The following is a 15,680-nucleotide window of genomic DNA, read 5'->3' on the forward strand; positions in this document are numbered from 1 at the left end:
GAGAGAGAGAGAGAGAGAGAGAGAGAGAGAGAGAGGACGTGGGCAGTTGCTGTCTTTAGGGTAAAAGTGATGATAAAAGCATTCTTGATACAAAAGCATTCTTATTTCAAGTGGGAAAACTTTATCCCAAAGGTCGTCATTAAAGAGATGGAAGAACAAGTTTTAGGCTGTGTCTGGAAGTGGCCGCACCAAGGTATGGCTGGGTAAGCACAGCTGAGCGGGTGCCAACTGGAGGGGTCCAGCAGCCTGCTCTCTGCATGCCTGGCAACCACACCCGAGAACCTGGGGACGTGGGGAGTGTGGCAGGGACTCCTGACCAAGAGGCCAGAGAAAGTTGGATATCACCGCTTTCTACCCCTGTGAAAACCCAGCACCCACCTCCTCGTGCAAGTATTTTATAACACCTTGTTTATAATTGTGAAATGATAATGGTAAAACTTACAACATACTTTTCAAAAGTCATCATAATCTCTAGATGTAAAGAAGAGATGGAAGTGTTCTGGACTAAAGTGATGCATTGGGAAGAGATCGGGCGTGGTCAGGGTGGTATGGCCATGGACTAAAGTGATGTATTTGGGCATGGTGGTGCTTGGGCAGAGCTAGGCTAGAACCTCTCCGTCACCTGGTGCTTTCTATAGATGGACCATAGGTCCGAGTGGTGGCCAGAGGCCAGCCTTCTCTCACTTGTCACAGTGCTTGCATAACTAAAAAATTCAGAATATGGAAATTGTGGCAGTAATATGCAAATATATAAGTATGGAATGGAGTTAGGGGCTGGCCTCTGAATACTATAAAGATGTTTTCCTGTTGGCATAAATGATGGGGGACCGCAGAGACAAGTGTGAGCAGAACTGGCTGGTGTTGTTCTAGATGTCCCGTACCCATGGTCTCCATCACTCACCAAATACATTGTGATCAAAGTGTCTGCTTCGCCATAGTTTCTGAAATGTTCCTTCAGGGACCCTGCTCACCTATCAAGGACGTCCGCCTCCTTCCTTGTGTGACCCAGTAGTGGGCAGCTGAAGACATGGGCTCATGCAGATGTGGTGTGGACACAGCAGGGCACTGGCAGTTAGGGCAGAATCCAGCCACCTGGTGCTCTTAGGGTAATGGTTAAAGGATCCGGAGTAGAGGTGGCAATAGAAATCAGAACAGTGGGTACTATGCAATGGGGCTGACTACTGTGGGGCATGAGGGAACTTCAGTGGTGACAGAAATGGTGTGTATCCTGATGGAGTATTCCTGGTGTACACAGTTGCCCCATTTTATGAGATGTGAACAAAATGTATGGTTAATATTTAAATTTAAAAATGATGAACATTGCCATGAATGCCCCTCAAAATCCTCCTCACTGTGAACACATTTATCCCATCGTTCTTGACACTTTCTGCAGTAGTTTTGGAAGTCCTCTGTCTTGAGGGTCTTTTCATGGCTGCCGCAGTGTCCTAAGTCAATTAAAAATGCTTATGGCAATTTCTGTTACATAAAATTTTACAGAGAATCCTCACCCACTTTATTCACCAAATCTAGTACTATGCAATTTCTGGCTCTTCCCCAAAGTCACAGTGGTCCTGAAAGGCAAATGCTTTGAAGTGATTCAGGGCATCTCAGCAGCCATGGCAGTGAAACTATGATGGCAAATGGGAGATACCAACAGGCACTCAGGACTTGGAGGCAGAAAGTAAACTTTATTTATGTCGACGGGCCTGGTTGGGATAATTGCTCAGAAGAACCAGGCACTGTCTTTCTGCCTGTCTACAGTTTAGGTAGGATTTGCAAGCAGGAACTAATATAGAAGCAGAGCAGGCAGTTGATTGGTTACATAAATAATATCATTATTACTAATTGGTCTGTAGCAAGGTCAAACTCAGGATAAGAAAAATTAAATTTAGTGTAAGATTGGCTAGATAAGGAAGACACATATTTGTAGTTTGCATCAGTTCAGGGTAAGGTCTGCAAAGGAGGAGCAGATAAGAAAGATGTGTAGTTAGAGTGGGCATCATATAGAGTGTGTTACATTCCAGAATGGGTTTACGCCCCGGGCGGAGATAGGGAGTTATTCTCTTGGTGGTACTAGCAGGTTGCATGGGGAGTTATGTCCCTGACAGCACTAACACGAAAATATGTGCTTACAATAATCATTCACTTCAGACCACAAGGCGGTGGAGCTTTTAAGTCTATTTTCAGATTAACCTATACTACATTTTTCCTTTTCAAAACTAGAGACCCTCATGAAAGAGGACTTCCTATTTCAGAGAGTGGCAAGAACAATGGATGAGAATGTTTAAAGTGAGTGGGAGCACAAAGGCGGATGCATGCCAATGTGTTTTTTACTGTAATACACTTTTTGACATTTTCTAATCATTCACTGCAGTTTTCGATCCTACCTCACGTGGGATTATACACTTATGGTTTTCGTGTTTCATTTAAGGCATTTTTTATCTTAATAAAAAATTATACAAGGGAGAAAATGTGAACATTGTTGTGGAGAGTACTCAGTTTTCCTGGTTTCTCTCTGTAGATCTCAGCTTGAGAATCAGAGTCCTCTGGACTGAAGGGTTTGGAACTTTGCTGTTTGTGGCATCAAACCATAAGTCACTGCTCATTTCCCCTTTGTCCCTAAAACCCACATATCTTAGTTGATATCTTTAATCTTGTGACTTTGAGGCTTGTGATAGCTGAGTATTTACATTTCATAGGATACCTGAAACCTCTCTGGCAAAATTCATCATCTTTTCATGTCATTATGCATCACCGTTAATTAAAAAGTCTCCTTGTCTCATGTATGTGGGTAAATAAAGAAGACCAGTGTGATATAAGGAGTCATCTTCCGATTGGAAAATGGTCAGTCCTGGTGTTTCTTGGGCTTTCTGAGATAATCAGTGGTTTCTTTTGTTCCCTCTTTGTGAGTAATTTTGCTTGTTCCTGGCTTTATAAGGCTCTTTCTCAGTGGCCACCGTTTTGGATGTGTACTTGGGTTATTAGAATGCCTGTGTTGTTAGTCTCTACAGAATGGGCTATTTCCATTTTGTGCTTCATCACACTCAGAATGTCACAGCGGTGCCCAGACTCCTCTGTGGTCATTTCCACCTTCTGCTTCTTCATCTTGAGTCTGGGCAGCCTTGAGGGACACCCTGAGCAGATGTGTTGGCAGTCGGGATTAGGTGGCTCTGTGTGTCTTGCCCAGTAGGTATGAGTTCATGGAGCTCTATTGCTTCCTGCTCTTCTGACTGAGATTATGTAGGAATGACTGTGGGCGTTTACTTAGGGTGAAACTTCTTGGATTTTACCACCCAAGGACTCCTCCTGAGAAATGAGAAGTACCCAGCCTGGCACCCCTAGTAGCTCACCTTGTGGGATAGTTCTTTGATGTCCCTTGTTTTATCCTAGATGGATCTTGGAGGTGTTTTTCTTCCTACTTTACAGTATAACCATGTTTGTTCTAAGATAAAAATAATGCCCCTTTCAGAACTCTGCTTTAAGATTCTACTTTAACAAACAAGGACTTGTGAAAGTATAGAATATTCATTTTCTACCAGCATGTGGCTTTGTGGCTTTGTATGTTTCTTTTAGTCTCATCTTTGAAGCAGACATACTTGGTCTGCATGTTAAGACTGATTAGTAGCTTCATGGATCATTTTTGTTTTTTGACATTTAAAGTTTATTTATTCTCTAGCTATATTTATTTATTTTATGAGTCCACATTTGCAGCACATCATGATTATGTTCATTGTGGGGATTTGGTACCTGGACATAACACATCTTAACTCTTTTTTTTTCTTTTATTGAGTTTATTGGTACATTTTAGATATACAGTACAATTACATTCATTATTGGGATCTTGTACCTTTACAATGACACATCTTAATTCTATGTCCCCTTCCCCCTTTCTTCCTCCCTCCCCACTCTATGTTTTGATCTCCTTTCCATTTGAGAAAGATCTGTCTCCCTGTTTCCCATTATCTTTTGTCCTGCTCCTTATACTTGAGAAACTATGCAATGTTTAAGCTTGTGTGTCTGATTTATTTCACTTACTATTATGGTCTCGAGGTGCTTCTGTTTCCCTAAAAATGACCCAAGCTTGTCCTTAAATGGCAGAGCAGTGCTCCACTGTGTGTAAACACCATGTTTTCTGTATCCTTTCATCTGTGGGTGGACATATATGTATGGATCGTGTTAATAGGAGAGCACCATAGTTGTAGATGTAGTCTCAGGACCATCCTATTCCCCACCTTTCCACTGGCTTTCAGTGGAACGTAGAGGCTGTGCCATTTTACAAGCGAATGAGCACGTTTTATCCCTTGCTTTTCCCCATTCCTCATCCACAGCCACTTCTCAGTTATGACCAAGAAGTTGGAGCCGAATTCTCTGAGTATTTCTCCATCACATTAAAATCTACATATCTTGATTAATATTTGTGATTCTGCCGTAACTGCATCTATGTGGGATATGGTGGAAAGGTGGGATAAGGTGGAAAGTGCCTTGGGAGAAGGTGGAAATATGGACGTGTATGGAGGATCAGCCCCCAGCATCACTTTGTTAGGAGCAGGGGCTGAACTAGAGGTGCGTAGCTCTCAGGCTCTGTCCTCCAGCATGGACCGAATGTGCCCATGTGGGTTGTCATGTGAATGAGTTCAAGCCCCTCTTGTGCTGCTGCCCATCTTAACCTTCCCAGCCTCCAGAGCCCAGAGCAGGAAACTTCCTGTTTGTTATAAATCACCCCATTTTAGACGTCCTGTTCCAATAGCAGAGAATGGGCTAAGTTTGGTTAAGACTTCCTTGTCCGTTTCAGATGTGGGCCTGGCTACTGCAGGTCCCTGGAAGGAGGAGAAGCCCCTCCAGCTGTCCACTCCTCCATCTTCTTGGATTTCTACGGAGGTTTGGCTTTGGGGGACAGTCCCAGAGAGCCATGCCCCGTGCTTTGGGAGCCATACCCCATCAGTCAAGCAGCCATATCCCTTCGCATGGCAAGGACTCTGTGAGTCCTGGGACCTGTGCCCCCAGTGCCTCCCCCTCCCCAACTCTGTTTCAGTTTCCTAGGAGTCTTAGAGCTCCTTCCCCAGAAAGCCTGGGCTCCAGTTCCAGGATTCTGCAGAGGTCTTCCCTGGGTGGTCCCCCCAAACCCCGCTGGTTTGCAGGGATGGCTATTGTGAAGGAGTTGGCACAGAGCTGAGAGCCAGCCTGGGAGGTTAAGTATCAGGGTGTAGCAGGAGCTACTGCTCTGTGCTGGTCCTGGGGATGCAGCTCATGCTTGGACACCAGACACTGGGTGTTAGGATCAGCTTTCCCACATGGGGGCCTCTGTGCCTGGTCCCCCCAGTCAGGTACCTACGTGGCATGGTCCTGCATGGGGTCTGATGTCCCCCGGGTGTCTCTGATGTATTTCCCTGCCTGTGCTTCTGGCTGGAAAGGCAGGATTCATAATGTGGGGGAATTCCTTGGGAATAAGAAAGGAATTCCTCTAGATTGCTGGGAATTCCTCAGGAATAAGGTGTTTAATAGATGCAATATGGGCACAAACTGTGACAAATGCCCTTTCCCCTTCAGCAATGCCCTGGGTGTTGGTGGTCTCTTGCCAGCCATTTTTTCCTATACTTTGAGCCTGCACCGGGCTCAAGAGAGGCACTGCAGGATGAAGTGAGCCCTTCTGGCAAGAGAGGGTTTGTGGGGGTTGCATATATTCATTGTTAATTCATTTGCTTGATTTCTGGTTGTGTAACTTAGTTACTGTTTAAGTTTCTCATTCTGATCTTGTAGGTTCTTAGTCTGTTTTCTGTTGTTGTAACAAACTACTCCGGAGTGGGTAATGTATAAACAAGAGGGTTTTATGGGTCTCAGTTCCGGAGGATGGAGTCCAGAATCAGGTGGCTGCATCTGGTGAGGGTTTGTGAAGTCTCATAATCCAGCAGATACATGGAAGGGCAGGCAGGGGTGTGTGGAGGAGACAAACCTCCTGTCGTGGTTACTAATCTGGTTCCGCAAAAGAGTACCTCCCTCGTGCAGTCTGACCCAGTCTTGTGAAAAAAGCATTTGTCTCTAACACCTCTAAAGCCACAGTTCCCCAGCACTGCCACAGTTGCAATCAGTTGTCAATGTGACTTTAGGAAGGAACACACCAAATACAAGCCACTGCAGGTAGGACAGTGCCCTATTCCTTAGATGCATATCTTCGGTTTAATAAGCGAGGCTGTGTATGTTCTATGTGATGTTGCTGTCATGTTGCGATACATACATGTTCCTGGGTGGGTCCTGGCCACCAGAGCACCTTGGGGACCCTGCCTGGGGCCTCTTCAGGCTGCTGGCTTTGTCATGTGTTGCCACATAAAGTTGGGGAGCACCACAGTGGTGGAAAGTGCTGCTGAGGATGGGAGTGAGGGGCCCCAGACTTTGGGTTTCTGGGGTCCCAGCCGACTGTCCCAGGAGCTGGTCGTCAGCATCTTGTCCGCACACAGGGTGGGCGTCATTGTACCTAAGGAAGAAGGGAGCAGGGTGTGAAGGATTACTAATTTCCCAGGTGCATTCCTCCTTTTTGTCTCTGTCGTTCTATTTTGTATGAAAACTTCAGTCTGAAAATAACACAGGGGATGAAATCTAGGACTTTTTATTGTTGCTGGTATTTCCTAAAGGTATAACTTGAATTTTACTCTAAACTATTTTTTAAATGCCCACTGGACAGGTTCAGTTACCACTCAATTAGGAGTTTTTTTTGCCTTGTGTCCTCGCCACCCACAGCTCTCAGTCTGCAGCTGTGGCCTCTTCTGCATTCTTGTTCTCTGAACCATACCCAGACCCCTATTGCTTCCTCTCCATTCACAGATAGGTGTTGGATTTCTTCCCCCACCTTCCCTCCTTGTCCTGTCTTTCATAGTGTGCATTATGCTCCTGCAACCTCAAGATGTGTATGATGAGCCCCCTGGCATGGGTGTGAGAAAGGGGAGGGTCTGCCTGCCTCATGAGCTTCCGCGGCCCCTACAGGAGCCCCCAATGCCACTATAGCCTGGGGTCACAGAACTGGAAGTCAGGCCCTTATGCACCTTGGTCAGAGACCCTGTGTGCCTCATCTGCAGGGGCCCCAGGAGAAGGTTCTGCTCAGACCCAGCTCAGAGCAGGTTGGAGTCCCAGGCGCCATCCAATGAAGCTTGGCAGAGGTGGACAGAGACGGTGCAGGGCAGGGCGGCTGTGCCTGCAGCCTAAGGCTGGGACCCTCCTCTTCTGGCCAGATGTTTCGAGGTATGAAGTTAGGTGGAGAGACTGGGAGGGCAGGGGCCTGGGCTGTGAATTTCAGAGGAAGTGGGTACCGAAGGCAGACAGTAGTGTGGTTCAGATATGGATAAGAAGTGGAGATGCTGTTTATAAAAATTATTAAGTGACATTGTTTCACTTTGTCTGCCCTGGGGATTGAGCGAGGGACTTTGCACTGAGCTGTAGCTCCAGCTCTTTTTATTTTGTATTTTGAGACAGGCCTTACTGAATTGTTAAGTTGCCTAGGCTGAATTTGAACTGCCATCCTCCTGTTTCTGCAGAAAGAAAGAGGGAAAGTGGTGCAGGTGGGAAGGCAGTAACAGGAAGTTGATGTCTGTGCAACAGGTTCCGGGACCTTCTGAATAAAGCCACCTCCCTCCATCATCCTCCCCTGCTCCCCTCTGTCTCTTACCACTGACTTTCCTCTCTGGGACCCCCTTCCTGTCGTCATTTCTGAGCCCTCTCCTGGGGACCAGGAAGGCCCCATCCTCAGGCTGGGAACTCTGTACTGTAACGTGATTGGTGCTGCTGAGCTGGGAGCCGGACAACCTCCTTCCATGCTTCATGCTGTCTCAGGGTCTGAGCTCAGAACAAACTGGGTTTAAGTTCACCCAAGTCAGCCTCCCAATGGGCATCTCTAGGCCTTGTGTGGCCACCTGGCAGGCATGTAATTGGCCCCAAGGAAATGACTCAGACATGAAAAATGCTGCACTCCAAACACTGAGAGAAGGCTTCATAAACAGGTGGATAATAGTGGGGTGTGTACGGGGTACGGCAGCAGAGCAGCGCTGTGAGCTGTGTTGAGGTCATTTTAAACCACTTAACCTGGGGTGCAGGTTTGTTAATGTGCACGGCAAGAGGGAGCACTAGGGCTCAGTGAATTTGCTTGTCTGGAAAGGGTCTTGTTCTTTGGTTCTGGCTGCTGGAAAAGCCTGAACTCTGATTGCCATGTGTGCTGAGCGGTGATAGCTACAGAATGAGTTGGCATCATTTGGATCTGGCCAAGTGCTAGGTGTATGTGTTAAAGCCAAAATAGCTTGTGGTTGTCAAGCTGTTTCTGTTCTCCATGCTTATGACTTGATTTCCCAAAAGTGTTCTGTCCTAAAGGACTGTGGGACGTGGGCCTTTTATACTTAGGACTCAGGTCAGTGAGTGTGTCCACCACCTCCACCTCCTTGGGGTCTTGAGTGTGTGACATGCAGCCTGGTCACCCAACTTCACCCTGTGCTCTTCCTTTCCAGGTGGACACGGCCCCTAAAGATGGTGACGCCCTCCTGAGAAGCACGACCCCTTGGCATAGAACACAGAGCTGGGTTGCCTGACCCCACTCCACTCAGCCTGTTCTCATCAGCAGCGGATACCCCCATCCTCAGCTCCAGGTGAGATGTCTCCCACTGTAGGATGGAATATTTGGTATTTATTGGCGTATTTTTCTTTGGGGGCAGCTCTGTGGTTTTATCAGATTTACTTTTATTTTTAAGTTGACACCTGGGATTTGTACCTATTTGTGGGGTCCTGTCATTTGGGTACAACCTGGATAGAGCCAGGGCACAGGTTGCTTAGTGCAAGAACCCTGAGGTAGAGAGACAAGTACCCTGTGATCTTAGTCCTCCGTGAGAGCTGAAGGAGTTGACGGCAGAGAAGAACAGGATGGTGATGGTCACTGGAGTCTATGAAGGGAGGGGACAGAGGGGAAGGACTGACCAGACCTGTGAAGGAGACTGCGGCCCCTGGGTCCCCTGAGTGGAGTGATGCTGCTGTGATTTGTGACATGGGGTCCCCTAGGCAGAGTCAGTCACCCTCTGATCTCGGCACGTTCTGGTTCTTACTGTCCCTGTCCCATACCCTTCACTGTTTATAAAGATGCTGTTTATAAAAATTATTAAGTGACATTGATCAGAGTCCTGATTTCTGTTGAGGATGGCTCTTTTGGCCTCATCCCAGGAGACCTGGCCTGGTAGTGCTTTGGAGACCCCCTCCGACCATCTTCTGGGGTCCTGTGGGTCCCTGACGACCCAGCTCCTCACCCCAAGGGCTCTGAGTGCAGGCCTCTCCAGCTGCCTTCTGGGCACTGCCTTGCTCGATTGTCCTTCTGTCCTGGTGTCCCTCACGCTGGGCCCTGGGTCACTACGCCTGCTTTCTGGGCCACCATTCCCAGACTGGACAAGCTTAGTGTGCATCGTTCATGCACAGGCAGCTGAGAACATTTTATCAAAGCTTCTGTTTATTGTGACAGCTGACAGCAGAGGACCCCTGGGCCGGACACTGCAGGTCCTATGCCTTCTGTGTATGTCATCCTTATGGCAAGTGTCAGGGACAGTGCCACAGTCATGCCCACTTTATCACATGGAAAACTGAGGCACAGGGGCTGAGCTTTAAACCACATGCCTTTGGGAACAGCCCGATTTGGGTGGTCTTTCAGCATCTGGTGTTGTGAAGGGTATGTGGGACCAGCTCTGTGCTGGGATTCCTGGTTATTTGAGGACATGGCAGGATTTTGAGGGTTATTTGAGGGCATATTGGGTTTTATGGAAAGCCCTTTGGGTTAGTCTTGAGTACATTCTTTACCTCTTCCCTTTCTGCTGCCCTCCCTCCCTGGGGGGCTGTGGCCTTCATGCCTGTCTCCAGCTCAGAGCCGATCCCTTCCTGGAGGGTCCTGGGCACAAATACCAATCCAGAAAGGCTGCTGCTACAATTCATAGTAGCTGAATCTTGGAAGTCACCCCTGTGCCCATCTCTGGATGAATAGATAAATAAAATGTAGTATTTATACACAGTGGAGCACTACTCTGCCATAGAGTGCAAACTTGAATCTTTTGTAGGAAAATGGATGCCCCTTGAGACCCTAGTGTTAAGTGAAGTACATTAGGTGCGTAAGCTTAAATATTTTCTCTTACATGAGAAACCCGAAGTATAAATAGAGAGCCAAATAAAAGACAGATAATAGGAAGCGGGGAGATAGATCTTACACAAATGGGAAGGAGTCCCAGAGAAGGAGGGAGGGGGAAGGGGGGGTACAAGAACAGCTGCGATGTGTTAGGTCCATGTACCAGCTTCACATGTGGAGTTTGACCATTTATGTGGAGCAAATATGCATTAATAAAAACAGAAATTAAAAAACAAAACAAAACTGCCGGAAGGGCTGCTGCTAGGAGAAGGGGTTGCTCCTACCTCCTGTTTTTTTCCAGGCAGTTTGGGGGCAAGAATGAAACCCAGACCCCTGTTTTAGAGGCTGTTGGAGCAGGAAGTGGTCTGAGGGGGAAACTGAAGGCCAGGGAGGGGTCACATCCAAGATGGCCTTCCCTGTGTGGACGCCCTGGCCTTGACCTGGATGGTTAAGGCCGTTTGTCTGTCTTTAGTCTGGGGCAGGCCCCGAGGCGCCCTTCCACTCCCTTTCCGAGTGGAGTCCTGCCTTCGAAGCAAGCCAGGGCTTGCACTTGTGTGCGGACAGCTGCCTTTGAGTGATTTCATCACCGCCTGCCCTGCTGTTATGAGCCAGAGTGAGAGGAGAGTGGGTGGTTGGCCAGGATCTGGTAACCGGGAAGTATTTTAACCCTTTCTTCCCTTCCTCCCTCTCCTAAAGATAGGAAGAGGGAATAAGCCAGGCTACATGACTTCAACACCTTCTTTCTTATTCCACAATTTGAATATGTTTTAAAGTAAATGCACTAGTAATATATTAACATAGACCAATTGGGGCGAGGGCCCATTGACTTGAACCAAGTGTGAGGGCTGCGGGTTGTTGAAGCGAGTCAGTTTTAAGGCTCGGAGGCAGGACTCCAGGCTGTCCTGACACTGGGGATAAAGCGATGAGAATACAAATGAGGTATCTCCAATGCCTAAAATATTGCTTGGGGTGCTAAGGCAGGAGGATCAAAAGTTTGAGGTCAGCCTGCACAAGTTAGTGACCCAGCAAGGCCCTGTCTCAAAATAAAAAAATAAATCAAAAGGTCTAGGGAGGTAGCTCAGTGTGAAGGCATAGGTTTATTCCCTAGGACGGCCAAAACAAAAAGAACTTCCCCTATTATTTGTTTAAAAGCACCTTGTAGCATGTTCATACCTTTTAATAAAATTCCTTAAACTGAACATTTTCCAGCTAATAGTGAAATGATCACCTCTCGGTAGTCTGAAGGGGTGTCATCTTAGTTACAACGGTTTATGTGTACCTTGGGTACATATAAAGATACAGGTAAATTTAATATCCTGTAGAAATCAAAAGGCAGATTACTTTTTGAGCACAGTGTTCTGGTCCAAAAACTGCAGTTCTAGTCCTGTAGGACATTGTCCCAAAGTTGAGTGGAGGCTCAGCTGTTTCGTTTGTTCTTTGTCCCATTTGGTCCTTTGGGACTTTTTTAAAGAGCCTCTGGGTTCCAAGCAGGGAACTGGATGCTGTGGGGACAGAGCTGGTTGCTGGGGGCCCAGACAAAGGCTTAGGAGGAGTCTGGTGGAGGGGAAGAAGCTAGGCAGTGAGCAGAGGGAGAGTGAGGGGCGGCCAAGCCTGAGAGGCTGGAGCCTGGGGGGTGCTGGGGGCAGAGGGGAGGGAGAGACCAGAACAGGACACCCACAGGCTTTGCTAGGGAGCAGGGACTGAATCATTTGGTGACAGAGCTCAAGGCTCCCTGGATTGTAAAGTCATGCATAGAGAGGACCAGGAGGAGCCTGAGGCCACGAGGAAGCCAGACCGGAGCTGGAGACGGCTGAGGTACAGTGGCACCACCTGTAGCTGTAAGGGCACTAGGTGGCACTGATGGTCTAAGGACACAGACAGATGAGGGTTTGGGGAGAGGAGACTGGCAGTGGCAGCCACAGGAGCCTCAGTCCAGGTCTCCCTTAAGTGCCTGCCCAGTAGGTGTGGAGCTGTGCTTGTTACCAAGCTGAGGAGCACTGGTGAATTATGCTTTCTGGGGCAAGCATGAGTTTGAGTTTTTGAATCCCATTGAGTTTGAGGTACTTGTGGACCTCAAGTGGTTTTGTGCAAAAGCTCGGTGGAGACTCAAGGTTGAAACTTTCTGTGTTCTGGTCAGGCTCCCTTCAGGAGCATGAAATAGGAGCATTCAGAGATTTTTTCCTTTTGGAGGCTACGGTGAACAGTGACTTCATTTGGGCCCGAGAGGTTTAGAAAGGCAGGCAACATTGAGGTGTTTTTATTTTAGTGGCTCCATCTTGAGGAGAAAGCAATGGGCATACTCTTGACCTGCTGTCTTTGGCTGGACCCTGATCCCGTCATACCTCTTGCCAGGTGGGGACAGATCCTTGGATAACCAAGATGCCCCATGTCCAGGACCTCAGGTTACTGTGCAGACCCTCACTGAGAAGGACCTGTGGACACTGCTGCTGTGCTTTTATGGCCTTTGCAAGCGCTCGGAGGAGCAGTGGAGCATTTCCTTTGTGAAGATTTGTGCCTGCTTATGCCAAATGTTTGGGAAAATGTAAAATGCCCCAGGGAAGGGTGAATCCACCCAAACACAAAGGCCAACTCCATTTTATTATATTAGGATTTCTTTTGGTCCTTTCAGGGGCTTTTCTATGTAACTATATTATATTGTGCAAATGATTTAGGATCTTGTATGATAAAAAAGAAGGCATAACCTGGGAGTGGATGTAGAAGTATGGGAAGACTTTTGCGAGGGGTCCTGGTCAGCAGGAGGCGCTCCAGATGGGAAATCAGGCCACACTGATGGAGGTGAGCTGGTTTAGGTCGAGGGAAAACAGCTGTCTCTTAGTGTCTACTGGGCTTCTGTCCCAGGACACCCACACTTACCACAATCCACGGATTTCAGTTCCCTTAGATAAAATTGTGTAGTGTTACACACATTTTCCCACCTTCTTTAAATCACCTCCAGATTCCCTGTGATACCTAATATAATGTAAATGCCATGAAAATAATGGTATTTTATTGTATTGTTTGGAGAATGATGACCAAAAAAAGTTTTCACATGTTCAGCACAGAAATAATTTTTCTCAATATTTTAGACCTGCAGTTGGGTTGGATCTGCAGATGTGGAGCCCACTGGGATGGGAAGCCGGTTGGAGTCTACTTTGTGAAAGAGATTCATGCATGCTTATTCTAGATGTTGGGGAAAGTCCCAGAAAAGTGTGCCTGCCAGTTTTCATTGGTTAAGGACTAATTTTGGGGGAATTTAAGCAGGAGGTGAGTCTAAAAACGTATATTGGGACACATGGTGCGGAAATTGTTAAAGTCTTAAGTTGCAGAGTTGTCCTCAATTCTGTAAGAAATCATCCATCTCCCTTACCCTCCATTTTCTAACTGGAGTCCCCACACGATTTCAGTAACACTGTGGGAAGACTGGTCCACTGGTGTGACTTGGGGATGCTGAGGCAGTTGGTATCAGTGAATTCGGCTGTAGGGATTGGTTGAATAGTCACATCTTTGTCTTTTTTCCATCCCTCCATTTCTCCAGGAGAATATGAAAGTGTCACTCAGAGTTGTCTGTTTCATGGTGCTGCTGATGTCTTTGGAGGCTGGTAAGTTAAACGTCTCATCTGAGAAAAGCTGTGATCCAGAATGCAGGAAATACCTTCTCGGCAGGGTTGCTTTTCTTACCAGTCTCAGCTGACTCCCAGGACGCAGAGACCCTGGTCATAAAACTGTGTAGCTTGAAGTTCCTTTAGCATCTTCCCCTCTCAGCCTCTCACTTGCAGATTGGGAAACTGAGGTCCAGACACCAGGGTCATGTACTAATGTTAGAGCCAGGGCTCAGGTCTGGGTCTCTAAGGTGTAATCCGGGCTCTTCCCACTTTACTTTTATTGAAAAGTGACAATGCGGTCTGTGAACCCACAGCTAGACACTTTCAGGACACTGTTTTGTCTTCTCTATGTCTTCATTTTTTTCTCCCTTCTCCATCCCTTACTACATATTTGCCTTGTGCCAGGTACTGGGTGCTGGGGACAAAACAGTCAATAATCCAGGCAGAGATTTTCACCTGCAGGTGTTTACATTCCTGTGTCAGGAACATAATCCATTAGATAAGTGAACGGATGTCACAGTATGTCACGTGATGATGAGCTTAAGGAGGAGAGCAACCGGAAAGCAAGGTGTACAATTTCGGGAGTGGAGCACACAGAAGATAAAATTGCTAATAGTGTGGCCTCAGTGAAAAGCTGACTTTTGAGTTGAACCTGAAACAGAAGAAGAGGGAGCAATACAGGTCCCAGGCTGAGGGGTAGAAATATCATAGGGAGCAAGTGCAAAGGCTTGAGGCCAAGCACACTTGGGTTGTTCTAGGAACTAAACTTCCAGCATGGTGAAGGGCTCACTTAGAGCCCTGCAGAACTTTCCGAGGATCTTGGCTTCTAGTTTGACTCGGATGAGAAAGCTACACGGCTTCTTCATTCAAAACCAGAAAGGAGATCTGACTTCTACTCCCACACACAGGATCGTTTTGGTTCCTGCTTTGAGAATAGGCTCTAGGAAGGCGAGGGCAGACACAGAGGCCTGTGCAGAAACTCTTGCAAAAACTCACACAAGTAGCCTGGTGTGGTGGTGCACATGCCTGTAATCCCATCACTCAGGAGGCTGAGGCAGGAGAATTGCTGTGAGTTCGAGACCAGCCTGGTCTACACAGTGAGTTCCAGGTCAGTCTCAACTACACAGTGAGACCCTGTCTCAAAAAAACAAAACAACAACAGCAAAAACACAAATTCTGACAGTGACAGGTTCTGAGCAGGAAATGATGATGGCTTGTCCGCAGAAGGCAAGGAAGGAGAAACCACAAGGCATCAGGTTTGGGGTGGACTGTGAAGATGGAGCCCTTGGGGATTTATAGATGGGCACGATGTGAGGGGTGAGGGGCAGGAGAAAGTTGAGGATGACTCCCAGGCCTTTGGCCTTTGCAGACAGAAGGTAACATTGTGGCTGTGGGGTCAGGGAGGGGCAGGCTTTCGCTGTGGACAAGTCAAGTTCTGCTGCCCCTTGGGTATCTATACAGTGACCCTGTGTACAGTTGGTGACATCAGCCAGCAGTGGGCAGGAGAACAGGAGACAGAGTGGTCACTGAGTGTAGAGAGAAAGGATGACGACTTCCAGGACTGGGCATATGGTCAGGCGTCCACTGGTCAGAGAACCAGGAGGAGATGTAAGACCCAGACACACATCTCGAAAGCCAAATGAAGAAGGGTTTCAAGGGTGCCCGTGTGCTCCTAGGTACCTGTCAGATAGATACTGACATGCAGGTCAGATGCTGCCTGAGAGTCGTTTATCTGAGTGCACTGTGGTCATGGGTGATGTTGGTCAGAACACACAAGAGTAGCCTCACTGAGCACTTACCTGGAGTTTACTGTTCTCATCACTGCTGTTGCTGTGACCCCTCCTGGCAGCTAAGCATTATGTGTCCTGAGTCTGTGTGGGCACCATGCTAAGTTCCCAGCCGCTTTGATTGCACTCTTTCGATTACACTCAAAGTGTAACAATTATGGA

At 47.5% G+C, this 15,680-nt stretch overlaps 1 protein-coding gene across 7 annotated transcripts in view; it reads left to right on the plus strand.

Moving 5' to 3' along the window:
• The window catches only part of Il1r1 (interleukin 1 receptor type 1), a 72,703-nt gene that overhangs the window by 42,352 nt on the left and 14,671 nt on the right, over positions 1 to 15,680 (plus strand). For 4 of the 7 annotated variants that reach the window (XM_010630687.3, XM_010630693.3, XM_019208427.2 and 1 more), the window contains exons 2-4: positions 8,484 to 8,621; positions 12,802 to 12,925; positions 13,665 to 13,728. In XM_010630687.3, the coding sequence (XP_010628989.1) occupies positions 12,899 to 12,925; positions 13,665 to 13,728 (91 nt within the window). In that variant the 5' untranslated portion in view covers positions 8,484 to 8,621; positions 12,802 to 12,898. Of the gene's footprint in view, positions 1 to 2,264; positions 2,290 to 8,483; positions 8,622 to 12,801; positions 12,926 to 13,215; positions 13,394 to 13,664; positions 13,729 to 15,680 lie in introns of those variants that run through there. The other 3 variants (XM_010630689.2, XM_010630692.3, XM_010630690.3) reach the window with 3 other exon arrangements.

The sequence above is a fragment of the Fukomys damarensis genome, unplaced genomic scaffold, assembly GCF_012274545.1.
Source record: "Fukomys damarensis isolate Sample0158 unplaced genomic scaffold, DMR_v1.0_HiC HiC_scaffold_9, whole genome shotgun sequence".
Taxonomy (NCBI): Eukaryota; Metazoa; Chordata; class Mammalia; order Rodentia; family Bathyergidae; genus Fukomys; species Fukomys damarensis.